The 27,769-nt window shown below is 39.3% G+C and overlaps 3 protein-coding genes across 8 annotated transcripts; all 3 read right to left on the bottom strand.

The window, feature by feature from the left end:
* Nucleotides 1-887: 887 nt before the first annotated feature.
* Nucleotides 888-4,231, bottom strand: LOC127813230 (uncharacterized). Of its 2 annotated transcripts, none has more exons than XM_052354095.1 (3): nucleotides 4,095-4,231; nucleotides 2,871-3,306; nucleotides 888-2,585 (listed from the first exon to the last, which is right to left on the bottom strand). In XM_052354095.1, exons 2-3 carry the CDS (start codon nucleotides 3,267-3,269, stop codon nucleotides 1,749-1,751), a joined length of 1,236 nt encoding a protein of 411 aa, XP_052210055.1. In that variant the 5' UTR covers nucleotides 3,270-3,306; nucleotides 4,095-4,231; the 3' UTR covers nucleotides 888-1,748. The 2 variants fall into 2 exon arrangements, with proteins under 2 accessions (XP_052210055.1, XP_052210056.1); XM_052354096.1 differs by lacking the exon at nucleotides 4,095-4,231 and adding an exon at nucleotides 3,560-3,708.
* Nucleotides 4,232-5,477: 1,246 nt separating this feature from the next.
* LOC127812669 (pentatricopeptide repeat-containing protein At3g54980, mitochondrial) lies at nucleotides 5,478-13,243 on the bottom strand. 4 transcript variants are annotated; one of them, XM_052353167.1, is made up of 4 exons: nucleotides 10,311-13,243; nucleotides 10,066-10,168; nucleotides 6,857-7,026; nucleotides 5,478-6,231 (listed from the first exon to the last, which is right to left on the bottom strand). In XM_052353167.1, the coding sequence occupies exon 1, from the start codon at nucleotides 13,061-13,063 to the stop codon at nucleotides 10,469-10,471; it is 2,595 nt and encodes an 864-aa protein (XP_052209127.1). In that variant the 5' UTR covers nucleotides 13,064-13,243; the 3' UTR covers nucleotides 5,478-6,231; nucleotides 6,857-7,026; nucleotides 10,066-10,168; nucleotides 10,311-10,468. The 4 variants fall into 4 exon arrangements, with proteins under 4 accessions (XP_052209127.1, XP_052209128.1, XP_052209129.1 ...); XM_052353168.1 differs by having other exon boundaries at nucleotides 6,857-7,036; XM_052353169.1 differs by lacking the exon at nucleotides 5,478-6,231 and adding an exon at nucleotides 6,238-6,721.
* A 1,860-nt stretch (nucleotides 13,244-15,103) lies between these two features.
* On the bottom strand, nucleotides 15,104-20,345 carry LOC127812671 (pentatricopeptide repeat-containing protein At4g32450, mitochondrial-like). Of its 2 annotated transcripts, XR_008025977.1 has the most exons (3): nucleotides 17,799-20,345; nucleotides 15,514-15,603; nucleotides 15,104-15,362 (listed from the first exon to the last, which is right to left on the bottom strand). XR_008025977.1 is itself a non-coding variant. In XM_052353171.1 (2 exons), exon 1 carries the CDS (start codon nucleotides 20,211-20,213, stop codon nucleotides 17,814-17,816), a length of 2,400 nt encoding a protein of 799 aa, XP_052209131.1. In that variant the 5' UTR covers nucleotides 20,214-20,345; the 3' UTR covers nucleotides 15,104-15,603; nucleotides 17,799-17,813. The 2 variants fall into 2 exon arrangements, 1 of the variants encoding a protein (XP_052209131.1); XM_052353171.1 differs by having other exon boundaries at nucleotides 15,104-15,603.
* Nucleotides 20,346-27,769: the final 7,424 nt, after the last annotated feature.

Here is a 27,769-nt window from a genome sequence, read left to right on the forward strand (position 1 = left end):
AGGTCACCACCCCGTAACCATTTTTGCATAGCAAAAAGAGCTTAATGGAGAAATGGAAAACCATATGCAATTGGGATCCATGCATTTGCTATCCTAGTATCTGATTCATCTAAAGAAGTATGAAACATAATTTGAAAGATAAAGAGGCAGATGTTCCTAAGGACCATAAAAAGTATACGAGTAAAGTTAAGCAAACTTCCAGACCAAGAACAAACTGACTGAGGCCGGTATCGGAACTTCAAGGCATATTCAAATGCACAGTTTTTATTAATATGCATGCATATGCATTATCATTCATTTTTCCATTGGCACCCAGTGAACATTGAAAATTATGCATGAAGGAACTATGCCTTCATACTGTACAAGAGTTGGTATAGAGTAATCTTAAGCTTCTGCACCACGTCTCTTTTCAACTAAAACTAAGGACTAAAATCATGCAAACCATACAAAGTTCCAATTATCTAGGTAGAATAGATGGAAATGATATGAGATCAGTGAATAGCATAATTATGTGAATTGGGAAACAACAATATGTGCACGGAAATAACACATAACAGGAAGGAAAAGTTCAATAATGTGTAATTTCGAACTAGAAGTTTGACAAGAACCTTCCACGTCAGGATAAATATCGCAGCTTCTCTATGTCTGGTTTTATTTCCTCCGGCAGAAGAAAATTTTCACAAATATAAAATCCAGCTCAGACAAGAGATGCATTGGTGAACCAGTATAATCATTGATGCCAAAGGCTGACCATGAATTGGCTTAGTTGTGGGAAAGTGGATGCAGTTATTGCCCCATTGTTTATGCCAAGGGAAAGGCAGGAATCCAATCATCATCTTTAGACCTTTGGAAGCAATGGAAGCATGCCTCCAACTGTGGCCCTGGAAAATGGGGATTCATCAATAACAACCTTAATAGGGAACTTGCATATGCTGCCACGTTGTATGGAGGAAACCGAAGCTATTCAAATTTGATAAAAAGAATGATAACATTTCATCAAAGCCAAATGGCAAGAATAGCTGCATAACATTTAACAAATCAGAGTGCAAAAAGTGGAAACAACCATTGTCTCCAGCAGTCTTTTTGATATCTAATAACCTCATTAATATTCCGAGACTACCGCACAAGCATGACATAGTTAACCACAAAGCTTACAGGTGCTTTCACAACATGCTAGAACCCAAGCAAGTTTCTTGTGGAAGAAGAAAAACTTCAATATAACAAACTAATTGTAGATGCTATAGCATAAACCAAAGCAGCTGGCTTTGATCTATCATTTGCAGTAAATATAGACTTAGACTATGATATCCTTCCAGTGATCCATCAAACAGAGAAATGAATGAAAAATGAAGATTAAATTCCAAAAATAAATGAAGCAACAAGGAAATCTGAAACCAGATGCAAGCATAGAATTATCAGTGCACAAAATAAATATGAGATAAACAGTGAACAATTTTATCTGCCAATAATACATAGCATTTCATATACAAACTTCTAATAACTGAAACGATATTGAAAGTTATTGTTACAAAATGTTAAACCAAAGGATTGAACCAGAATGACACTTGATACATTCATTTCTTCGTCCAAAATGTACAAGATCCAACTAACTGAGACAGGAACTACAAATTGCAACATATCATCCTGCTTCTTACAATAGATTTACGTGAAAATAAAAAAAAATAAAAAAACAGAAAAACAAAGAGGATCCTAAACTGAAAGGAAAAAAAAAAAAAATCTTTCAACTGTTAACTAACATGGATACCAGTTCCAGTAGAAATTAAGTTCCTTAGCTCTGTCAAATGTTCATCATTTGAAATATGAAGCATAATACGGAGATTTGTCAATAATGCTTCTTGTTCCCAACTTAAGGGGCCAGAAGCATAAAATGCCTCTAGAGTGCGGCGATATGCATGCAACTCTAGTCTATGAATATTTTCTGCCAATTCCTCTTCTGGAGGAAAGTGGCAGTTTTCCTGATTTCCTGAGCCATAAAAGGATTCTGCATCACTAGAAAAGGTGTCTGTAACTTGAGGATGAACTGCAACAAAGTGACTAGTGGGGAACTTATCTGGACCCTTGCTAGTAACACTACAACTACCAACAGAGCATTCATCACTATCAGAAGCATTAGGTTCCAACCTTCTTTTCAAAGAACATCCAACCAAACCGTTTAATTTTTGCCTCTCCGCTTTGTAATATCCAATTGATCTATTGTTAGGGGATGCATGCATGTACTTTGCACCCAGATTTTCTCGCGGGTAAGCAACAGCATCTACCTTTTCTCGCTTTGGGACTGGAGTGGATCTTGGATGCCTACCTTCTTTCTGAATACCTCTTATTTTCTTGACATTACCAGCACAAGCCTCAAGAAGGGAGGAACTGTATGGAGATGTTCTCTTCTGCATCCTAGAAGAGACTGTATCAGTTTCTTGCAATCCTGCATTCCCTTGAACGTCAAAACAATCATCTCCTGTTTGTGTCTTGATCTTTTTGTTGGCTTGCAACAATTGGAAGTCTCTCTTCTGGTAACAATTTGGAGTTGACAGCTTGTAGGATATCACATCTTCACTCATTCCAGAGCCCTGTAGGAGCAAACTACATTACTGACATGCAAATCCATATTATGCATTATGGAAAAAAAGATACATGAAGAAGACATAAGGTAATAGAGTGCATTTTGCAGAAGCCCAGGAGGCATAACAAAAATGCTTCAGAGAACAATATGAAAAACAAAATGAAAAAACCTGATATATAACACAATAACACAAGTCCAAGTCCTAAAACTGTACCAGTGACATTTAACAAACCATAAGCAAGTTCACATGGAGGTTACAGTAAAAAGAAAAGGAAAAAAAATCTAAAAATACCTTTCCAATCACAAACCATGTGTTGTCTTGCCAACATTGCCTGACCCTGGTGTTTGATTTGTGGACCTTAAATTCCTGGGGTGTTCCAAGTAGCCTCACCAAGTAAAGATCTCTGTCCAAAACCTTTGAGACTGTAGCAATCTTCCACGACGTATTGCCAAAAGCCTCCACAACATCACCGACTTCACAATTAACAATGCCTTCCATGGTAGGAGGACAAGGCCTAATAGCCTTTCGAGACACTCTCTCCACAATAGGCTCACTTGAAGAACCTTGATAACTATCATACTTCACACTGTAAGTAAACTTGTTACCAGAGACTATTTCAGCACAGCGCCATGAGAATGGCACCACCTTTTTACTCATAACCTCCACCTTACTCCCCTTCCTGAACTTCATGACCAACGATGATTATAGAAAAACCAGTATCTAATCCCTGTCAAAACCAAAGAATAAGAACTTGTCCACAAAAATCTAAAACTAATTCACTCCACAAAAGAAAAATGATCACAATAAAAACAACAGACTAAATACATGGAACCAATCATCAACCTTTTAAAACTTAGCACGATGATTATGATAGATAAACAACTGTATATAAATATAAAAATCCTTTATTTCCAATGCAATAAATAGGGTTCATAAATTTAGACATAGAATGGGCTGAAGTCTGAAAGATCAGAAATAACCTTAGCAAGGTATAAAGTTTGGAATCCGTGTCTCATCATAACGATCTATGCTGAAAACTCTATAATCCCCTCAGACACAGGGAAAATGAAAATTCATCAAATGCCAAAAATTAGAAGATCATTGCCAAAAGAGAGGAAACGATCCTAACCAACACCCCCCCCCCCCCCCCCCCCCCCCCCACCCTTCAAAAAAAAAAAAAAGACATTAAAGATCAATAAACTAATAAAATAATCATCAAATTCATGTCCTAAGCACAAAGAAAAAGACTGATCAACTTAAATCCCAAGAAATTTACTTAACCAGAAAAACAAGACCTACTTGGCATAAGCATAAAAATTTAAGCAAGTCAACATTAAATCGCGATAAATTCAAAAAAATAACTAATAAATTCAATCAAAATGAAACAAAAAACCCATTGAACTCTTCCACAAAGAATTGTCAACTTGTAAAATTAATACCCCAAACACACTGCACGTCAAGGTATTGAGCACTGAAAGAACAGAACCCGAATCGCTAGAGATGGAAATCACAAACCTCTCCTCAAATTCTGGGAAGAATATTGAACCTTGGGTTCATTATTTTGTCGTTTCTCAGATCTCACAGCTTCCGATTTGGGATTTGTGTTTCTAGGGTTTGTAGCGTTGGTGAACAAAACAAATTTGGGGCAAAAATCAAAATAAAATTGTGAATATACAAATATATATCCCCTTGGAGGGCAATATAGGAATTTCAACGGAATCCAACTTCAGCCAGAAAATTAGGAGTGCGCAATGCGCCCCCTCCTTGTACCAAATTTATTCTTTGAATGTAATTCGATTCTCACGCGCTTCATGGAGTTTGTACCACACCGCCTAATTTCTACTTTTTTTTGCAGTATTTTAAAAACAATGTTTCAAAAACTAATTTATAAGGTACAATGTATGACCATATAATTAGAAATAAAATTATCTGATAAAATAAGAGACGACTATATCAAATAATTCGTCAAATTCTATTTTGATAGACAATTTATCAAAAAAAAACTCAATTTAATTTATCAATAGTAATAAAAATAGATATAAAAATTTTAATAATATCAAAATTATTGATTGACCTACTCGTGCATAAATTAAGTAAATTCAAGAAATGATTTCATTTAATTATCAAAGTTGTGTTTGAAAATGTCACAACTTCATATATAAAGTCTTTAAAACACACAACCGACTAATTATCTAGTATTGTGTTGATTTCAAAAAATTGTTATCATTTTTATGCAAAAACTAATCAAGGGTTTCATAATTCTATTTGTAAAACTACATATATTGTAGATTATTTCGCTATTATAGATATAATATTAAGATTAAATCACATTTTATCTTTTTCGACTTTTGGGTAATTGCACAATCTAATAGTATTTGAATCCACTCCGTAACAATTAGTATTAAAATGTATTTGAGAAAAAAAATCAAGCATGATAAGAATTAATAATAATATATTTTTTTTTTGGGGGGGGGGGGTTGAAATGAAACGTGGGGATCACGTGCTCCATTGAGAGTCAAAGTGGAACTTAAACTTTATTATTGTGAAGTTTAAGGGAAAGCAAGGCATGAGAGCATTAAAGTGCGGTTGAAAGTGATCAGATTTTGAATATTAAGTGTCTTAAATAAGATATCATCTCTTAATCATGGCATTAGGTTTGGTGTTGATTTTATTATTATTATATTTTAAAGCTGGATCATCTCTTAATGATATATATATTCTTATCATTTATAAACAATATCTAAAAACACGATACAATATATATATATATCAATCAATATATTGTTCAAATAATATTTTTATTTTTTATTTAATTATTTCACCCCTTCGTTAAAATATTATTCAAATTTAGTGGTTTTAAAAATATTTTCTCTCTATTTTAATCGTTAAAATATTATTCAAATCGACTCAAAATAAGGAAAAATAATCCCAACTCCCAATCTTTCAACATGGAAATCATCGGTAGAATTGAGGGTCCTATACTCATTCCTCACAAACCTAGCAAAAATGCTCACAAGAGTTGTTCCAAGGATTTTACATAGTTTAAGCAGGTGGCATGCCAACAAGAGAAGAGTCATACTCAAACGAGAGTTTGAATCTAATCTCCAGTTCAAGTGTTGTACTCTACATAGGGCTTGGGTAACCCCTTGCTATGCTGAGACGAATTTAACAGCAGCAAAGGGGTTGATGATAATGACCTAGATGGCCCTAAGGAATTATAGACAATGACCCAGATCATTTGATACGGGTTTGACCCTTTTGGCTTAGCCAACAAAAATGTCTGCCCCAATTAACGTTGACAAGCTGGGGGTTTCTTTCTCCTATGAGAACAAGTAATCCCAGCTTCCCAGTTTCATTTGGCTGCTGCATGCACCCTAAGAGTACCAACAAGACTTGTTTTCTGTGGTTGACAGGGACTACACCCGTGGATGCTTTTGCATTCCTTGCGGAACAAGGAATTGAACTATCCTTCACAAATTGAAAGTTAGGGCATGGAAGGAAAAGTGCAAATTAAGAATCTCATCTGCCAAAGCAAACCTCTTGTGTTGTGTGTGCATCTGGGCTTCTGTTTTCCATTACTTCCTGCAAAAGCAACTGTGTCTTCTTTCCTTGCAGAAAACCCATTACCAAACTTCTTTTGTTCTTCTGGCACCTGCATAAACAAGTCGCTTATTAATGTTGCGAGATGTTTTACCACAAAATCAAGCTAAACGTGAACTGCCAAGAAATCTTTGAATGCATCATGTCAAAAGTTGACATGGCTTTGCAAATTGCAAATCATTCCAAGATGTAGCCATTCATCATTGTTGGTTACCCATCAGTCCAGAACAAGAGAGAGCTTTATTCGGGCTTTTGCCCACTTCAAGTCTCTGCCTGAGCTTTGCTTTTTTTTTTTTTTTTCATTTAGATTCTAACCTAGGTATCCCATCATGAAATGGAAGAGCAAGTACAAAAGACAAGTCATGTTTAACACTACGAGGTAACACTAACAAAACAAATCACTCTAAGACTGTCCGGTCGCCAACAGAAGCATTTCCTACTTAACCAGCTTTTGGAGGCAACTTTTGGGTAAAGGGTCCGTCATCCATGCATCATTCATTTCCTAGCTCATGCTTCATGAACACATCTAGCTTCAATATTCTCTGTCAACGGGATCACAGATCAGGTTGAAACATCATTTTTGTTCTCTACTTTTCCTAGTTTTGGAAGGCCCAATTGTGCAATGAACATTAAAACTGAGGCCTATATTCTTTCTTTCTTTCTTTCGATGAACTCACCGGCCAAAATATTCCAAGCTTCTTTCTTGCCTTTCATTCCAACCCAGATCGAACAGGAGATTGAACTTCCGGGAGCATACAAGGAGGTCGTGCACTTTTCCCTTCTAAGGATGGTGATTGGACAGTGCATTATGGCACTAGGCTTTACAATGTCAACTTTTCCCATCATTCTGCAATAAACTATATTAAGTTGTCAATATATATATATATGTATGTATATGTATGTAGAGAGAGAGAGAGAAGGGGGGGGGGGGTGGAACTTCGCTTTTACACGTAGAACATCGGTTAACAAATTTTTTTGAACATTATAACTTAACAAATTATTTCTTTCAAAGACCAGTCATACCACGCAGAAGCACTTTTATGCAAAATCTGGTAATTCGTCCTTGTTTACCTAGAGATAATCTGATAAGTGGCAGCATGATAATTCAGGTGGTCAGTTCAAACAGAGCCCTAAACCAAAGCAGATGTAACCATCTACTTGGAGTTACAAATTAAGATTGGATCCTGGAAGCTTTTCAGGCCCAACATTTATTGATCAATTTGAAATCAAAACTGAGTCTCACTCAATAAAAACTGCAAAAAGAAAATTATGTAAGCTAAAAACGGGGAACAAGGAGGCTGTAACGCCATACCATCAGAGATGGCTTTCCAACACGTTATGGATAACATTCAATTGTTAGTCATTTTCTTCATTACACAACTTGCCAATTGTTACATGCCAAAAGGACAGGCAGATGAACAAATATTTTAAATGTTCTTCCAAATGCAACTTCTATGACAAAAATAAAGTGGCATTTGCTTCATCAGACTGAAGGATGTAATACCCAAAATTTTATATATCGAAAGTATTTTAGAATTTATAGAATTTCCAGGCCAAAACACAATTTTGCCATATTTAGGGCCAAAGCGTGAATTACGAATCTTGGTAGGAACTTGAAGGGTTGCTAGGGATGTAGAACGAAACTTGGAGGGTAAAAATGCTTAGGAATCAAAGGATTTGTAAAACGAGAATCAAAATACGCGATTAGAGGCACTCGGGCCAAAGTGCAAAATCTAAGATTTGACCGAGGGAGGTCAAAACAAGGGTTTTTCTAAACTTTTGGGGTTGTAATGAGACATCCTAAACTTGTGGGGCTTAATAAAATTATTGAAAAATCCAGGGTTTGAGGGATAGGGTAGAAATGCAATATATCAAAACTTTGGGGGGTAAAAATGAAATTTTGAAAAAATAAGTGTGAAACCTACAAATCACCAGCCAACTTTGTGGTAGTTGCCGGCGAGGCTCCCAAGGGGTGCAGGGCTACTCTTCAGGCCATGATGTCCTAGTATCGACAGCCATTGGCCGGTTGGCCGTGATTTGGCCGAGAATTGGTCGAAATTTTTTTTAAAAAAAAATTCGAGGATTTGATCGAATATTTAGCTCGTTATGATGCATTTTAGGGCACTCGAGGGCTAGGAATGGGTCTTAGGGACCAAGAAAGGTCAGGATTCGTTGAAAAATCGGGGGCTATAAAAGCTCAGACTCGCGACCTAGGGTTTTCAATAAGTTCGAGCTAAAATTCGAGAATTTAAAGGTTGAATTGAGGATCGAGGATAAGGGGCTTTTGTTCCTTGAAGCTTGTAGATCATTTCTGGAAAATTTGGAAGCGTTTCGTTTAGATTTGAGTAAGATTCGAGGGGTCATCGGAAAATTCAAAGGGCCGCCAAAGACGCACTGTAAATCGATCATTCGAGGCACCGCCGGTGAAGTTTTAGGGCATCCAAGAGCACCCCCAGGTTCGCCTTGAGGAGAACTTCAAGTGGGTAGGATCAAATGTTTCATCGGAGCAAGTTGCAGTCATCAGAGCCGGAAAAGACGATCGGCGACTACACTGCACGGGCAGATTTCACTCGCAATACACGCACCATGCGCTTGAGGTCCGGGGTAAATTCATAATTAATTTTATAATTTCTAGAAAATTATTTTAGGAATATTTGTGAAAAAATATTTGGTGAAAATAAGTGTTACATATTCATTATGAATTTTCGAAGAAAAATGAAATTATGGAAAATAGGGAAAAATGGGAAAATCTTAGAAAATTAAGGATTTTGATGTTTGGTGGATAAAATCATTGGCCAGGAGGTGACTTGGTCATACGGGCTTGAGGATTTCACAGTGTTCGAGGTGATACGCTTATCGAGGTTGAGATCAAAAACGCAGTTAAGGTGAGTGGTTCAATCCAAGATTTGGCTTATTTTTCAAGCAAATGATTTAACCTGCGGATGGTTGGTTTCATGTGAATGTGTTGCCTAAATGCTTTTGGTTTACAAACGTATTGTGCATATTGAATCTATTATACGATGCATCAACTGGGAACGTTTTGTGAAAATGCATGGCAAGTGATTTTTGAGACATTGATATATTTGATTCATGTCGTTGTAATTGTCCATGGGGATGGGATGGAGTCTCTTTGAGAATAGGGCAATGTTAATCTCAACCGTGATGAGAAAAGGGTTTTCCTCAGGTGACGTCAGTGTGCATCCCGGAGATTAAATATGTCGCGACAAGGTCAATCTCAACCGTGTGATGTGGAATGAATTTTCCACGGGTGATCGCCGATATGCACCCAGGAGATTTAAGTATGCTAGAGAGATTTCTCAAGATTGACGTGTTGTGTTATTTATATATGACATGCTCATGATCTTACATGCATTCTATAAACTACTTTTATGCCATCACTTAGATGATTCAACATCTAATATGGATTATGCCCCTGAAACATTCAAACGTTCCAGACGAGGGTCACGATAGGGGGCGAGGATGTGGTCGGTTAGGGCTGATGGAGTACGGGCATGATAGTCGTTATTTACATTTTGAAGTTATGTAATCCTTATTTTGAATGGAAGACAACATGTATGAGCAATTGTAGTAATCTATGTTATGCGATCTTATTTCCGTTGTGTAACGGTATGCTCTACTTAGCTTAAGTCCATCAATCTTGTTAGCTAAATAGGCAAGACTAGGGTTCTGGGATTTTTGTGAGCATGTGAAGATTGTTCTTTGAGACATTAAGTGTGTCGAACTTACGTATGGAAAAAAAAATCACGGTAATTCCCTATGGTGACACACCCAGCGAGGCGGGGTGTTACAAAGCCATAATGGACAAAACCAAATAAGATACACATACATAGACGGAAAGATGAGAAAGGAGGAGCTATGATCATACCTTTAAAAGTGCAAATGTCCAGTGATGGTGAGGTTGTACATGTATATATCTTTGGTTTTTGTTTTGGTGAAGTAGAGAGGGACAGGAGAACTCAACTATAAGACTGAAGCCGGAAAAAAAAAGGAAAAAATAAAAGATATGTAAGTTCGTGCACTTATCCCAATAACCCAAAAATAAAACACACACACACCAAAAAGGGAAAAAAAAGGACAGGCAAGTCATTTAAAAGCCAACCCAGTACTGACCAAATCCAAAAGTGCTATATGATGTGACAGGTGAATGTTTTTTAACCTCCTCCAACATAGCAGCAGACATGAAAATCATATCATGATCCATGCAGTGGATAATTTTCACCTCCAATCAATGTAGTAATTTGTACATAGTGACCTTTTTCACCAGTTACTTAGATGCTTGAAGCCCCTTGACGATATCCATTCCTTTTAAACTTTCTACTTACAAGGATATCATAAGTCTTATCATCAGGTGTAAGACCTCTGTCAAGCATCTCATCATGCAATCTAAAAGCTTCCTGCAAATTCCCCTCATTGAAGTATCCAGCAATCAAAGCATTATAAACCAGAACGTTAGCAGCAATACTCCTTTTGTCCATCTCTTCCAATACCTTACGTGCATTCTCAAGCTGACCATTGTTGCAAAGACCATGTGCCAAGGCAGTATGCATGATGTCATCAGGCATAATGCCCTTGGCAAGCATCTCAGTGTACAATTCTGATGCAAAGACTATTTTCCCCTCTTTTAGCAAACCATCTATTAATGTTGTATATGTTTCCAAACCAAAGGGGATTCCCTCGTTGACCATCCTCTTATACAGGGCAAGTGCTTCTTCCATGTTACCCAAATTTTTGAAACCATTTATCATATTATTATAAACAGCTGAATTAGGAGATAAACCAACTTCAAGGAGCTCATTAAAGACTTTACGTGCATTTCCCATGTCTCTTCTTTTGCAAAATGCATTAATCAAGGTACCGTATGCAACAATATCCAAGTCAAGACCCTTCTTTCTCATCTCATTCAGCATTTTCAAAGCAAGAACAATATTATTGCTTTTGCATAATCCATCAATCAAAATAGTGTAAGTGAAAACATTGGGAGAAATCCCACATTCACACATGTCTCTATAAACACCCAATGCAGAATTGACGGTGCCCTCCTTCAGAAAACCGTCTATAATGCAGTTGTAAGACATACAGGTGGGAACAAACCCCTTCTCCACAAACGTCTTCATCATATCCCTTGCTTCAGATGAATGACCAAGTTTACACAATCCATTGATGATAGTAGTATATGTGTAGTCACTTGGGGATATACCCCTACCAATCATCTGATCATACATGCCAAGGGCCCGTTCAATCTCGCCTTTTTTAAAATACCCATCAATCAAAATACTATGTGTGACCACATTAGCTTTTAAGCCAGATTCTTGCATCTCTGATAACAAAGATGATGCCAAGTCCATACTCCCCTTTCTGCAGTGACCAAGTATCAGATTATTGTATGAAACTATACTTGGTACCACTCCTTGATTCACCATCTTGTGCCATACATTGCTAGCTTCATCCACCTTACCCTCTTTACAGAGCCTGTATATCATGTCATTGTATGTAAAAGCATTGGCAATACCACTCTCAACTGCCTCATCAAACTGTTTGGAAGCCTCCTCCCAAAGATGCGCTCTCAATAATCCCCGTATCACAGAATTCACATCATAGACGCTTGGATGTATACCTGCTAGTTTCATTTGCGTGTAGAACTCAGACGCCTTTTCCATTTTCCCAGCCCTACAGCATCCTTCAATTATAACCGAATAAGTGATCTTGTTTGGCACAAGCCCTCCGTGAACAATCTTATCAAACAAATTCAAAGCACTATCTAGATCACCATTCAAATAAAACCCCTTCATCAAGCTTGTTGCTACGACCAAATTCATTGGTGTTCCGCTACTAATCATCTCATCTTTCAGCTTTATAGCACTTTCCATGTTCTGTTGCTTGACACAAGCTCCAATTACACTCGTAATTGTTCCTTCAGAAGGAATCCACCCCATTTTTCTCATTTCATTCAACAACTCACACGCCATAACTGAATTGGGTTTCCTACAAGCAGCTTGAATAGCAGTAGTATATGCGGCTGCATCAAGCTCGAGGCCACTGGCCTTAGCTTTCTTAAAGTACTGTTCTGCCTCGTCAACCTTCCCATCCTTCAAATACGCAGTCATTATTATGTGAATCGTAAACGCATTGCATTCACTTCCTCTGGAATCTAAAATACCGGCCAAACCTAGGACTTCTGGAATCATGTTTTCCCTAGCCAGTGCACTCAACAGAAAATTTACATTGGGAATCAATGGATCTATATCACTTTCAATCAATCTATTAAAGCAATCAATAGCATCTATCAATCTCCCAGACCTAGCATAACTATTCAACAAATAATTAAAAACACGCGAGTCTAATTCAAATTGAAACCTCCTCGAGCAGTTAACCAAGCGATCAACAAGAATACGGGCAGAAGGATCCGACCCGGATGTAACGTAATGGTTGAGCATGTACCGAGCAATCCTGTGATGCCCCTGCGACCCAATCAAAATCCAGAGCATAATGCAGAACGGATCGACAATGCTGGCAAAACCCGGCTGTTTCTCGGCCCATCTGAAGTATCTCAAAGCCGAATCAGGCTCGTTCCTCCGGCTCAACAAAGTGGCAATCATTTCGGTCTGCCCAAGACCCCATTTTCTTGAAACGGGTGCGGTGAATTCGCACCTAGGTTCCCCAATTTCTGCACTGGATTTCTCGGGGAAGACGAGAGAATCAGGCATGGGATTACGAGAAAGCTCAGGTTGTTCGGCGGTTGAATTTGGGTTTAACGCAGAGGCTTCTTGAGCGTGTGAAATCGGAGCCGAGCAGAGACATCTCTGGGTTCTGATTGAAGAAATCCGCCACGGAGCAGTAGAAGAGGGAGCCAGGCGAGTTCTCATCGTTACTGCTCTTTGGTTCGAAGAGCGTTGCTGAAACTGACTGAAGAGAAGGGCTAAGCCTAACTACCCTAAAATCGTTAGACCTGGAAGTCTGATTTCATGGCTTCTTCGTCCCCGTCCGGTATACACCGACGAGACATGCGGCTGGGGGATCAACTTAGAAAAGATTAGGGCTTTAGTTCAGTGTTTCAATTTTTGAAAATTCAATAACTACCCCTAGTATTTGATATAATTGCAAGAACTTCCTCTACGTTTCAGAAATAGAATTAATCTACCTTCTTGTTAAATAAAATGATAAAATAATTATTTTACCCTCCATTCTCTCTCCTCTTTTTTGTCTTTCCTTCTTATTCATCCTTAGATTTGAGAGAGAAAAAAATTGTCAACTTGCCACTGACTTAATTGACTAGAGAAATAAAATATAAATTTAAATATATATGTCATTATTGATGAATAAACTCACATCTAAGTTTATTATGAATAAAAAAACTCATATATATATATATATATATCGATGTATTATCGACAAAGTTAACTTATAACTAATCTAGATGATTTGAGTTTATTGTAAAGGGAAGAAAAATAAATAACATGATATAATAATTATTGTTGGCCTAACAATGAATCTATATTATTATTGACCAAGATAGAGAAATAAAAAAAAATAAGAAACTTAAAAAAGAAATAGGAAAGATATAGAAAGTAAGAAATAAGATTAAAGTGTTTAAATATAATAATATTTTAGCTATTTTTTATGTTTAACAAGGGTAGTTAATGATATGAGAAAAATTATAACATAGTATTAAATTTTAAGGGTATTAACTATATTTTCTTAAATATTAAAGATAGTTCTTGTAATTATCTTAAACTTCACAAGGAATATCCCAAATTTTAGTTTGAAACATTTTAAAGAATTTGATTTTAATTTGTTGAAACTTAAAAAAAATAATATATATTTACATATACACAATATATGCACATTGTATAGGAAAACTATATATACATATACGTATATGGTATATGTGATTAGCAATTAATTTTTAAAAAAAAAGAAAGTAGAAAATCTAAATAAAATATGTGGTTGAGACTAAAATAAATAAATAAAATTAAAATTCAAAGGGTAAGTATTGGAATAATAAGGATTGCATAAAGGTAAGATAAGAAAATTTCAAGTGGAGAAGCAGAAAATATTTCTAAAATTATCTTGGAGACTTGGGAGAAAATTTAAATTTAGGAGGTTAAATATAATTTTTATAAATTAAAAGGCATCTAAATGTAATAAACAAAAATTATATGGAAGGGTATGGGGTATGCGAAAGCCTACAACCTGTTAGGGCTTTTGGTTGATTAGAATTACCTAAGTAATGAGCATGGTCAAGAAAAATTGATAACAAGAGAAAGGTTGAAAAAATTTCAACATATAAATCGAGTAAGCAATATGCTAATTTCAGTTTAGTGGATCATAAATTCGATCATCGCCTTGTACAGTGAGGCACAACCTCACACCTACGATTTATTTCATCTGACGTAATCAAGAATACAAACATCAAGAGACGACCAACAACTATTAAAGTTGCACAGACACAAACTCAATGACAGACATAAGAGTGTTTACTGAAAACCAGATTTGGATTGGGATTGAAATTACTAAAAACTTTGGAATAAAATTGAATTAGTAAGGGTTGGGATGAACTGAACCAAATTAATCCGATTCAATATTTTTTTTCTTTTTTTTGGATATAAAAATTTAAAAAATGTACATATATATTTACATTTAGGAGAACGAGCCAACAAACATAAGCAATAACAAGAGCAAGCGTCGAGCAGCGGCAGTAGACAGGACTAAAGGGAATCGATTGGTTTTCAATCTTGGGCCGGTCCAAGAGCAGATTGAAATAAAAATCGACCATTACGTTTTAACGGACCAAGAATCCGAGTGTTCAGCAACCAGCCCTAAACCGAACTGGTTGATCCAAACTGATTTTCAATCTGGACCAAAATTTGAACACCCCTACTAACTCTTATTTGCATGCCACAACGTTGTATAATTGAAAATAATTGTTATTATCTAATGATGTCTTAACCTACAAATCTCTCAAAGAATAAAAAGTTATTATCTCAATGGAGAAAACATATGATTGGAATATGAAAAACCCAATGATTTCTTAACCTACAAATTACAATACATTGACAAGAGTGTAATCAATTATAATATCAGGCTAGCTAGTCCAAGCTTGTACTCTTCTTTCCATGAGATATAGATCAAATGACAGATATGCATATGCAGGTTAGCTTCCATCTTCCCAGCAGAACAAAGCCAAACAAACATGCAATGAAATTTGTTTAGATTGATGGAAATGAGATCAAAATCAGTATGATGCCGCGGCATTTCAGGAGAATTCATGAAAACCTCTTCCAGCAGTCTTATCGAATTACTTTGTTGAGATTACCTGTGTCAATGCACTTGTTACTGAGATGATCGGAGCAACACTCCACCTGGGTGCACCATCCGGGAAGGGAGGGGACTGACGGTGTCTTCTCTGCAGAAGGGTAGACATGTAGGAGTATATTATTAGTCAGAAAGAGAGTGTAATCGTAATTGCACCACCCATTAACAGAAACTACTAAAATGGTGAAAGTTTTAGTAAGCCATACATGGATCGATCATAAAAAGAAACAATCAAGAGAACCGAGGCGATCAGCTCACTGGGAGCAGTGTGTTCAGTACATTAAGTGGGATTTACATATGACTGGGAGAGCAAATAAAGAAGTGGGTGAAGGATTTGGATTGAACATTTGAAAGAACATATGAATAGGAATGACAGAAAACAATAATTCAGCAACTTATGTACTGGCTGCCCAACATAAATTCAATTAGAGAACTATTTCCATTAGCTTCAAGTGGCATGGTAGCACATGAATGTCAAGTTGCTTAAGCAATGTCAAGCTACAGACTGTAACCCTCTTGCCTAAGTAGCTAGCAAGGTCATGGACGGATGCTGAAACAACCGAGTAAGATGGATGCAATTATTTTTAAGGAATAGGGTAGTATATTATCAGTAAACATTACAAAGGAGTACCCACCTCATAATTCTACTAAAACCCAAAAGTGAAGAAGCAACAGTTCTGAATTCTTAGTCCACTGCCTTGTGGTGTTTTAGAAGAGGGGATCAAGAAGCATACAATTAAATCCTGCTTTCAAAAGTTTCTTGAATTTTGCATATACATGCACATTCTCACTTTTATTTCTGATTAGTTTTCACTTTCCATTGGATATGACAGTGTTCAAAAAGACATTTCTGAAACCTTAATTAAAGCTGAATGCTTCATTGGTTCGCATCCTTCATATTTTGCCTTATCCGATCATAAATAGATGGTGCCACCAGAAGATGCTAAACCACTCCGTAAAAGGAATATATTTTTTTGTTTGCAAGATGAGATTTAAGAGTATATTTTTTTGGAGGTTAAATTTATTTAAAAATTTTGTTTGTTCAACTGAAAGAAAAAGCTTCATATCATGTGCAAAAATGAATTTATTAGCCTATCCATCATATACTATTTTCTAAAATCCATAGTTAGGGACAGAAGTGTAGACTGTCAGGCCATGGTCCCTTAGTTTTCATGCATATACTGAGGCCCAAGTATACAAAAATCCCTTAGCATACAATGTCTCTGAGAAAATGTAGTTCCCTTGTAAAATATGATGGACCTCCAAAGAAGGAATTCTGGTTCCATCTGTCTGTGTAAATACATGTCACAACCAACATCTCAATATCATTAACGGTCAAGGTACCCAAACCTTGCTTCAGGTGACCCCGTCATTGCCTACTTGGGGTTATATTTGGTGTCCCTTGTGCCTTCCATTGGACAACCAAAAACCTTCTGCCATTATTTGTTTTGTCACGTATTATATCTGAAGTACTTCCAATTATTCAGGAAAAAAAAAAAAGTGAAACAGGCAGGCAAAGTTTAAAATTTCATAGTGACATGTTGCTATATAATTATATTATATGTGTATTCACTTGTTATATCAGAAGTACTTCTGGTTGCTGCGGCAGCTGGGGGGAGGGGAATTGAAACAGGAAGGCAAGGTTCAAAATTTCCTACCAACATATTTCTCCCTAATTATCTTTTATCACATTTCAGTTCCCACACTGTAGGTCAAGTTTGGTTTTAAATGCAAAGGCCTTGTATATTATAAACTGGAAAGCTGATGAATACCCCCACTGAGATTAGGCCCCCAGTAAACAAGGTCAATTAATGGAGACTCAATTGGAGAGCAAACAAAGGGCTAAGTTCCACAATCAGAAAGTCCACAACAGGGCTTTCTTTGACCACTTACTAAGAAGAAAGTCCACATCTTAATGAATATACAAATTTCCATAATCGTTTATTTAAAATCATTGCCAAGAGCAAATATATATGTAGTTTAGACAAAAAAAATTAAGAAAAGGTTAAGATAGAAAACCAGAACTTGAGTAGTAGATAGTGATCAGGAAAACTAGACAGTAAATAGATACAGCAAAGAATTATCATCATCAACTGCATCTTATCCGTTTTTTTATATAATGTCAATAGACTTCTAAAAGCCACATTAACAATACAAATCCATCTTTTTATATAATATTCCCATCCTCAACAACATTGTATATCCACATCACAGTTAAAGGCTTAACTCATGGTGCTTTAATGTATTATAGGAAAAGGTTAGCTAAAAAGATTGGATAAATAGTACCTCAAAACTGATTCTTCACCAATAATCTCGACACGAGCATAGTCCATCTTTAAAATGATGAAACCTCTTAGCATCTCGTATGATAAATTCTCTGCCAACCAACTTTGAAATGATCTTCAGAGCACTGTGGCAATCACCACAAACACGAAGGTTCTTGATTATCCTAACTTGAGCACGAACTGGGCTGTTCATGAGACCATATGCAACAGCGAGTCTCTCACTGTGAGCAAGAAGAGCATCCTCCTTTGATTCTTGGTCTATGTCATGGAGCACAAATCTAGTCTCTGCCACATAGCCAGCTTCTTTCATCTGTCCCCTCAAACACCTAAGCAGGGCATATATCCTATCATTCTCAGGGTGAGATGTATCTCCTGCCCGGTACTCGTGTACCTTACTCCTAACCGAAAGAAGACTTTCAGGTCCTAATTTCTTCGCCTCCTTTACTTTTGCAAGGTCTGAAGCTTTCACTGGTATCAGGCCTGCCTTTGATTGCTCATTTAAGCGAGAGGAATCCATGAGATCAACAAGTTCAGCACAACGATCCCCGAGTTCTGCATGCCCGTGTACTCTACTGAGATTCATCAAAGTCTCCCAAACATCTACACTTGGTTCCACTGGTAATTTCTCAATGAACTCCAATGCTTCATCCAAATACCCAGCGGTTCCCATCATGTCCACCACACTCGCATAATGCTTCATTGATGGAGCAATGCCATGGTCTTTGCTCATTGATTCGAAGTGCAACATCCCCTCGATCATGTCCCCGAGGACGCTGCATGCATGGAAGACCCCAATGAACATTTTCCCATCTGGTTTCAGCCCTGCTTTTTTGAATTCAGTGAATAAATCAATTGCATCCTCTCCAAGACCATTATTGGCATACCAAGTTATCATGGTATCCCAAGAAGTCAGATTACGCTGTGGCATTTTCTGAAACACCATCAGTGCGTCATCCATGGAACCACATTTTCCATACATCTCTAGTATCTTGTTATAAGTGCTGACTTTTGGAGCAGGAATTGACCTCAGGAGGTGCTCGTGAACATACTTTGCTTCTTCCAGAGCTTTTGCCTCCCCACATGCCTTCAACAACATTAGATATCGGGGAAAATCTACTGAGACGTGCTTGCTTTCCAACAATCCCAACAATTCCACTACTTCCTTCAGTTTTCCTTCTTTGCATAAATCATCCAACTCTTCAGTAGTCCTACTGCATGGACCATTTCCTGCAGCTTCAACAGATTCTCCATCAGCTTTGAAACTATTTGATACTTGAGAATCCACCATTGCACTTTGAGACTCATTTGAGCTCCTCTGGTAACTTAAACCACCATCAGCATTGAAACTTTCCCTTGGGTTCCAAGCACGTTCCCCAGTATTGTTCAATACGTATCCATTTGAGTATCCATCAGTACCCCCACGGTACCCATACGTGCCTTGCGGGTACACTCCACCATTTCCTGCATTAGGGGTATCCATGCCAGGTTGATGTGCTGTTGTGCTTCCTGAAAAATAGTTACCAAGGCTTTGTTGGGTCATTGCTGTCTCTCCGATGGAACTGTTATTTATGGATTGCAGAGACACTCCAGTGTTCCCCAGGTACTGATCATTTACATTTGTATTTTGCCAATAATTTCCTTCCTTGCTCCTATGATAATTATCAGGGCTGTGTTGTGTCGGTGTCGTGTTTCCCACATAATAGTTGTTTAGCTCCTGCCGAACGCCACTAGTTTTTCCCGAGTAACGATCACTCGCACCCTGCTGGAATTGTCCAACACTTCCTCCATGGTGCCAAGTGTTCCCCGGAAACCCTGACCTACTCTGTTGAGAAAACCCATTTAGATTCTGTTGAATTTGTGAGCCTGCATCATTATAAGACCCGTGTGGGTTATGTGAATTCCTCTGTTCCCCATACCATCCATCTGAGCTTTTCTCTGAAGTCCTAAAACTCTCCATGTTATATCCACCTGACCCTTGCCATAGCTCTGCTGAATTTTCCCCACAATTACCTCTAATGATTTCATTTTGCCCTGTGGAGCTATGCTGAAGTCCTCCATTTTGCTCAGCTGGGTTTCCCTGAAACCCATCTACGTTGCCCTCTCCGTAATACCCACTTGAAAAGTTCCCATTTTGTCCGACCGCGTTATGCTGAAATTCGATTCTAGGGTTTTCCTGAAACCCAACATGGCTTTGATTGTCACCATAAAACCCATCAGGGCTTCGCTGATATTCTACAGAACCTTCCCCATTAGATACACTGGGGATAGGAAAATCTGATCTTTCAGCAGCGATGCTGAGGGTTCTCAAAAGACCAGAGGCCTTGATAGAGTCAAAGGAACAAACACGTGGTGTGCGTACCTTAGACAAAACTTTGAGAGAAGTGATGGTGAGAAGGGTAGCCCTCTTTCTGTACATCGGTCAGTCGAACTCGTCCTGCTTAACTCAGACAACCGAATCAAATTCTCGTTCGACAAGTACGGAGAGCGAAGCAGAGAACGGAGGAGGCGTTGAGCTGTAGCAGCAAACCCATCAACCGCTGCAACGCTAAACCCTTAAACCGATGGACACAACGATCTGCATATATTTATGCACCGGTGCATTATTGGGCCTAAGAAATCCAAAGTGGGCCGAAAATAGACGTCGTATTGGGCCGGATTTGTCGGGTTGAAACACTGGATTGGGCTTGGAAACGTTCATGGTGGGCTAGAATTGGGTCAACATATTCGTCTCCATTAAGTTATTATATCACATAATTGGTATTCTAAAACTAACCTGTTCAGCATAAAAGAGTTGATATGTTCAGTGTCTTTTTGATAAAAATTGGTATCTTAAATTTGAGTGTACTAATTATTAGTGGTCTGGATGTTTACTTATTGGTCTATAAGTTTAGTGATATAAAATCAATAACACTCTTCAAAATTAGTTATGCATTTAAGAATGTCTATTGTGTTCACCCCGTTAGGTTACGATATGTTCTCGTCAGTCATCAATGTTTTGTCTGAACTGATCATTCATTTCACCTTACCATTTGCTTTTGTCTATCATATTTGTTTCTATCTTCCATTGACTTTAATGGAATAATTGAATCTCCTATTGGTAATTAGTGGTTAATTTTGTAAAAATTTTGTTATAATTATACCCTTCTTTTGATTTTAAAAATGGTTTAAATTAGATATTAATATATATTTTATGGTTATATGCAAGTTTAAATTGAAAAATGAATGAAATGAAAATTTAAAGTAAAATTTAATAATAATAATAATAATAATATATAAAATTATATATAATACATATACATCATTATATGCATGTATGTAATATATATATATAATATAATTTAATATATATATGTGCCATGTGTAATACATATATATAATATATAATTTATTAATAGTATTAAATTATTTTTTTTTTTAGGCATGAAGAATTCAAGCCCATGAAGACTTAAAGTCCATGAAGAATTCAAATCCATGAAGAAATCAAACCCATGAAGAAATCAAGCCCATGAAAAATTAAAGTCCATGAATAATTCAAGCCCATGAAGAATTAAGGCCCAATTTGAGCAACTCATGGAAGATATTATTTAGAGAAGGCCCAAGGATTATTTTTAATCCTAATGAAGATTAAAAACTAATTTATAGAAATCTATTTTTAGTTTTTATGTGAGAGTTTTATTAGGTGTGTTTTTTAGCTAAAATCCATTTAACTATTAGGTGAATATTATAGCTAAAATCCATTTAACTTTATGAGTGCTTTATTAGGTATGTATTTTAGCTAAAATTCATTTAATATTAGGTGTGTATTATAGCTAAAATCCATTTAACTTTAAGTGTGTGAGTGCCCATTAGATATAATTATGTCTAGTTGAATAATTGAAATTGTGTGGTTTGTATTGCATCTTGTGGCCTATAAATAGATCACTTGATTGCATTTGTAAGTGTGATTATTATTCTTGAATAAAAGTTTAGTTGTTTCCTTATAATTATCTCTTTGAGAATTGTTCTTGTTCTTTCTCATTTTCTATAGTACTTTCTCTTATAATCTTACTTCTTTTTTTTTTCTTATTTTAAATTCTTATGTCATTTATTGTCTTTTAATTATTCACCGCCTAAATGACCGGTTAATTTATGCCTTTAAATTCCTGCAATTTTAATTATTGTCTTTTAATTATTCACCGCCTAAATGGCCGATTAGTTTATGCCTTTAAATTTCTGTAATTTTAATTCTTGTCTTTTAATTATCCACCGCCTAAATGGCCGGTTAGTTTTTACTATTTTAATTATTGTCATTTAAATTCTGTTATTTAAATTACGTAATTTAAATTCCTGTCAATTAACTTTCAAATAAATATGAGTAGCTAAATCTAATATTGGGTTAAGCAATGACAGTGTCCAACGCCAATGATTCCCAAAGAAAGTTGCTGATGATACTAGACCGATCACCGAGGTCTGCCTCGAACCAAGTACCTGCAGAAGCGGGGCTGTAATCCCCCGGGAGAACTCCGACGCTCAAGTCAGTAGAAGAAATATGCCCAAAATGGAAAAATCACACAGTAATCAGACGATCCGTACCTGTAGAAGTCGATATCTATTTAAAGATGGGTAAAGCACACATTGAAGAGATAAGATAAGTCTTGAACTGGACGTTGGAGAGAATCTAGGTTGACTGGGTTAACTTTGTTCAAAATCAAATATGAGATGAATGATGAAGATATAGGTGACACGCGGCACTTCTCGGGGTCGACACGTGGCGGCACCACATTGGAGATCTCCAAGGGTAGTATAATATTTTTGCCCTTAGTAAAATATTCCCTCATCACTTGCCCCCCCAACTCCTTGAGCTGTGAGGGAGAGGAGTTCAGGCAGCTGAAGGAGTAGTCTTCTCAATTTTCCTGAAAAAAGAGATTTTACAAAAAAGATAAATGAATAAGATTAAAGAGCTCTATTATTGGTTTTGTTGGCTCGCTTTCCAACTAAACATCCCATCCCCACTCCCCATGGCCCTCCAAGAATTCTATAAAAAGGGGGTGGGGATGGTCCCCTCCTCACAAACACTATTGGAGTGGAAACATACTTGGAGGTGTAGTGAGAAGGTAAGAGATCCTTCATCCTCCTCTTTTTTTTTTTTATTTATTTATCTGCTTTTTCATTTCTGTTTTTTTTGTTTTCTTTTAAAAAAAACTTTCTCATTTGCGTGGCCGAGACCAGAGGTCTCGGCCACGTTTGGAATAAGCTGCGCGGGCTGAGGCCGCGCGGCTTGCCTACGCGCGCCGGCCGAGCCCTCGTGCCTCGGCCGCGCGGCTTGCCCGCGCGCGCGGGCCGAGCTCGCCCGCCTCGGCCGCGCGGGCGCAACGCGGCTTCGGCCCGCGCGGGCGCGCGGCTTGCCAGCACGCGGGCCGAGGCCGCACTGGCCGAGTCCTCGCTCCTCGGCCGCGCGAGGGACTCCCTTTCCCTTTTTTTTTTTTTTGAGAGGCCCTTGGTCTCGACTTTGAGACCTCTTTTTCTCTTATCCTCTTTTCTTTTTTTTTTTTTTTTTTTGGGTGTGTGCAGGATTCTCACGGGGCTCGAGAGATTCTAAGTGGTGCCTTCAAGTTCATCAAGGGACGGACCGGCTCCCTCTTAAGGGTTCTCTCGTGCGCTTTTCTTCCATCCTTGGAAATCTTCTCATCAGCCGGTATTCCTTTGCCTCCCTTCTCTTATTTTTTGTGGCTTTTTCTTGTCTCTCTTCCCATGTCACTCAACTCTGCAACCTCCCTCTCCAAATGCCGCAAACGTCTTTCTCGCTGAGCCCCTCCAGCTCGGGCATAATCGGGACCAGAGGACTCCTCCTCCTCCTCCGAGCCTAGCTTCCCGTACTCGCTTCGCCTAGAGGGTCCGCTCCGTCTCTCGTCCCGATGGGACTCCTTCCCAGCGCGAGGGGATTCGCCTCCTCGGAATTCTCTATGACTAGAGTGGCGATCCCCCTGATGTCGACTATCATGATTAGAGTGCTCCACCGGTCTCATCTCCGGGGGCTGCTGTTGGGCCAAAAAGGTGTTGAGCAATTCCGTCAGATGTTGGACCTGTCCCTCTAGCTGGGCGACACGATCCTAAGGTGGCGAGGGATTCGGGGGGTGACCTCCTACGGGGCCGCTCTCAGGTGGGTGGTTTTGACTCTGATCTGGGACGGGCTGGGTCCCGGCAGCTCGTGATGGATTTCTTCTTGTCGCCATAACGGGAGGAAACTTGAGCTCGACTGAGGTACTCGACGAATGAGGGCAGATAAAGTAATCGGCCCCACGGTGGGCGCCAAATGATGATACTGGACCGATCACCGAGGTCTGCCTCGAACCAAGTACCTGTAGGGGCGGGGCTGTAATCCCCCGGGAGAACTCCGACGCTCAAGTCAGTAGAAGAAATATGCCCAAAATGGAAAAATCACACAGTAATCAGACGATCCGTACCTGTAGAAGTCGATATCTATTTAAAGATGGGTAAAGCACACATTGAAGAGATAAGATAAGTCTTGAACCGGACGTTGGAGAGAATCTCGGTTGACTGGGTTAACTTTGTTCAAAATCAAATATGAGATGAATGATGAAGATATAGGTGACACGCGGCACTTCTCGGGGCCGACACGTGGCGGCACCACATTGGAGATCTCCAAGGGTAGTATAGTATTTTTGCCCTTAGTAAAATATTCCCTCATCACTTGCCCCCCCAACTCCTTGAGCTGTGAGGGAGAGGAGTTCGGGCAGCTGAAGGAGTAGTCTTCTCAATTTTCCTGAAAAAAGAGATTTTACAAAAAAGATAAATGAATAAGATTAAAGAGCTCTATTATTGGTTTTGTTGGCTCGCTTTCCAACTAAACATCTCATCCCCACTCCCCATGGCCCTCCAAGAATTCTATAAAAAGGGGGTGGGGATGGTCCCCTCCTCACAAACACTATTGGAGTGGAAACATACTTGGAGGTGTAGTGAGAAGGTAAAAGATCCTTCATCCTCCTCTTTTTTTTTTATTTATTTTATTTATTTATCTGCTTTTTCATTTCAGTTTTTTTTTTTCTTTTAAAAAAAACTTTCTCATTTGCGTGGCTGAGACCAGAGGTCTCGGCCACGTTTGGAATAGGCTGCGCGGGCCCCGGCCGAGGCTGCATTGCGCCCGCGCGGCCGAGGCGCGAGGGCTCGGCCGGCACAAGAAATCAAAAGCGTCCGGGTCCCGCTCTTCTCTGCCCCACATTGAGACAGGAGGCTCTCAGGGCACCGAGCCCCTCTCTGACCTGCTTGAAGAAGAAGCGCCTATTCTCGCCAGGGCTCTTCACCAACCCAACTGGAATGTCCATGAAACAGACCACAGCCGCGAGGCTTGGGTGGCGACTCAGCTTATTCAGGGCCTTCCCACTCGGGCAGACATGGAGGGGGCCGCCGACCTGACTTCGGAGACCTTGGAGTCTTGCTACGGCCAGGGCTTGGTTCAGGTTAGCCCTTCAGACTTTTAATATAGAGAACTCTCGTCCCCTATATTCTAACTTTGTGCTATTTGAACAGAGTATTGTCGCTCATAATGAGCTCCAAAGGCGAATGGCGAGAAATTCACAAAGGATGTTGGAGATGGATAATGCCCTTGCCGACTACCATAGAACCATCGAGCAGCGGGACGAGGATCTGAGGGCTCAACATCAACGAAACGAGGAGCTTGAGGGACGCTTTCAGGGGCTCGAGATTAGCCACCATGCCCTGGAGGAAGAGTTAGGACGGACTCGGGAGCGCAACCGGGAGCTTGAAGAGAAGTATGCCAACCCCACCCAACTCCCTGAGGTGAGAGGATTTATTAGGCATGAGCTGCAAGGGGTATGGAAGAGAGGTTTCACTCGCTGCACGGAAGAGGTGCAAAGAGCCTATCCCGACCTCAGTTTTGCTCCCATCAAGTCCATGGAGGATGTGATCGCCGAGCTCAGCCGAGCATCATCCTCCCAAGCCCCAGCAAACGAATCCGAGGAGTCCGAAGAAGAAGAAACCTAGTTGTTCGTTGCATGTATCTTCTTTCCCCAAGTTTGGGTTATATTGGACTTCTGATCTTTCATTGAATAAAAATGCTTCGTAGTTATGCCTTTTTTGTAATAGTTTGAGCCAAGTGATCTCTGTTACCTGATTTCTCGCTCCTCCATTTTGCTTTTATTTTAGGGGTGGCCCCCTTGGGGCCATATCTGACCCTTGACTCTTCCTTTTTATTAGGGGTGGTCCCCCGAGGCCATATTTGACCCGTGACTTTCCTTTTTATTAGGGGTGGTCCCCTGAGGCCATATTTGGCCCGTGACTCTTCCTTGTTATTAGGGGTGGTCCCCTGAGGCCATATTTGACCCGTAACTCTTCCTTGTTATTAGGGGTGGTCCCCTGAGGTCATATTTGACCTTTTGTTCTTGCTAACTCCAGTGGGGATGAAAGGACTCAAAAATTTGGAGGCCACTGAGTTCAGGGAAGGGAAAACCTTTCATTCCTTTTTGCCTCTTGCCCCCTCTTCTTATTATTTTTTATATTCCGTAGGACAGTCTGCACATATAAAAAGAACAATAATGAGGTTTTATTGAGAAACATACATAGCTTCAAGATCCTTGGGGGTAACCCATTATTGATAAAATTTTCTCAAGTTTTGAATATTCCACGCATTCTTTATTGGAGTGCCGTCCATAGTTCCAAGCCGGTATGCCCCAGGGCTGAGGGTCTCGGTAACCCGGTAGGGGCCTTCCCAAGTCGGCGACAACTTGTTGGAGTCTCGGGGGTTGCTCACACTCGCTCGTCGAAGGACCAGATCGCCAGGTAAAAAACTCCGAGCTTTCACCATTCGATTATAGTACCTCTCAATTCGCTGATTATAAACCGCTTGGCGGACCCTTGCCTCATCCCGAAGCTCCTCCACTGTATCTAAATTACTCCTCAAGGCTTGTTCATTGGATTCTGGATCAAAATGCTCCACCCTAAAAGTTGGAATCCCGATCTCTACCGGAATAAGGGTCTCTGAGCCGTAACATAAGTTAAATGGGGTCTCTCCGGTGGACCCCCTCCTCGTGGTCCGGTAGGACCAAAGGATGCTCGGTAACTCGTCCACCCAACTTCCATCTGCCTTGTCCACCCGGGCTTTTAATCCATGGAGCATAGTCCTATTGGAAAGCTCAATCTGTCCGTTAGCCTGTGGATGAGCTACTAAGGTGAAGTGTTTCTTGATCCCCAATTCTTGACACCATTCCTTGATCGCCCGATCTGTGAATTGGGTCCCATTATCTGAAACAATCACCCGCGGGATCCCGAACCGACAAACCAGGTTATTCCATAAAAATTGCTTCACTTTTTGCGCAGTGATGGAGGCCAGGGGCTCGGCCTCTATCCATTTGGAGAAGTAATCTATCGCTGCGATCAAGAATTTTACTTGACCTGCGGCAGGCGGGAACGGACCCAGAATATCAATCCCCCATTGGGCGAAGGGGCACGACTGAACCAGGTGGGTGAGCATGGCGCTAGGAACATGAATTAGGTTGGAGACCCGTTGGCATCTTTCACATTTCTTGACCAGATGCTCCTCTGCCAGCAGGCTCTTCATTAGCATATCATCCACGTAGGCTTCCATGTTGCGACCCAATTGGTCCTGAAAGAGCCTATTCACGAGCCGTTGGTATGTAGCCCCTGCATTTTTTAAGCCAAAAGGCATAACAGTATAGCAATAAGTACCCCGATCAGTGACGAATGATGTCTTCTCCTGATCTTCTTTATGCAACGGGATCTGATGGTATCCCTGAAAAGCATCTAGGAAACTCATGAGGTGGCATCCGGCCGTGCCATCAATTAGGGCATCGATCCGGGGAAGTGGGTAACTATCTTTTGGACAAGCCTTGTTCAGGTCAGTGAAATCAATGCACAACCTCCACTTACCTTGCCCCTTAGGAACCAAAACCACATTGGCGAGCCATTCGGGATAATCGACCTCCCGAATATATCGTG

This window comes from Diospyros lotus, chromosome 11, assembly GCF_014633365.1.
Source record: "Diospyros lotus cultivar Yz01 chromosome 11, ASM1463336v1, whole genome shotgun sequence".
Classification (NCBI taxonomy): Eukaryota; Viridiplantae; Streptophyta; class Magnoliopsida; order Ericales; family Ebenaceae; genus Diospyros; species Diospyros lotus.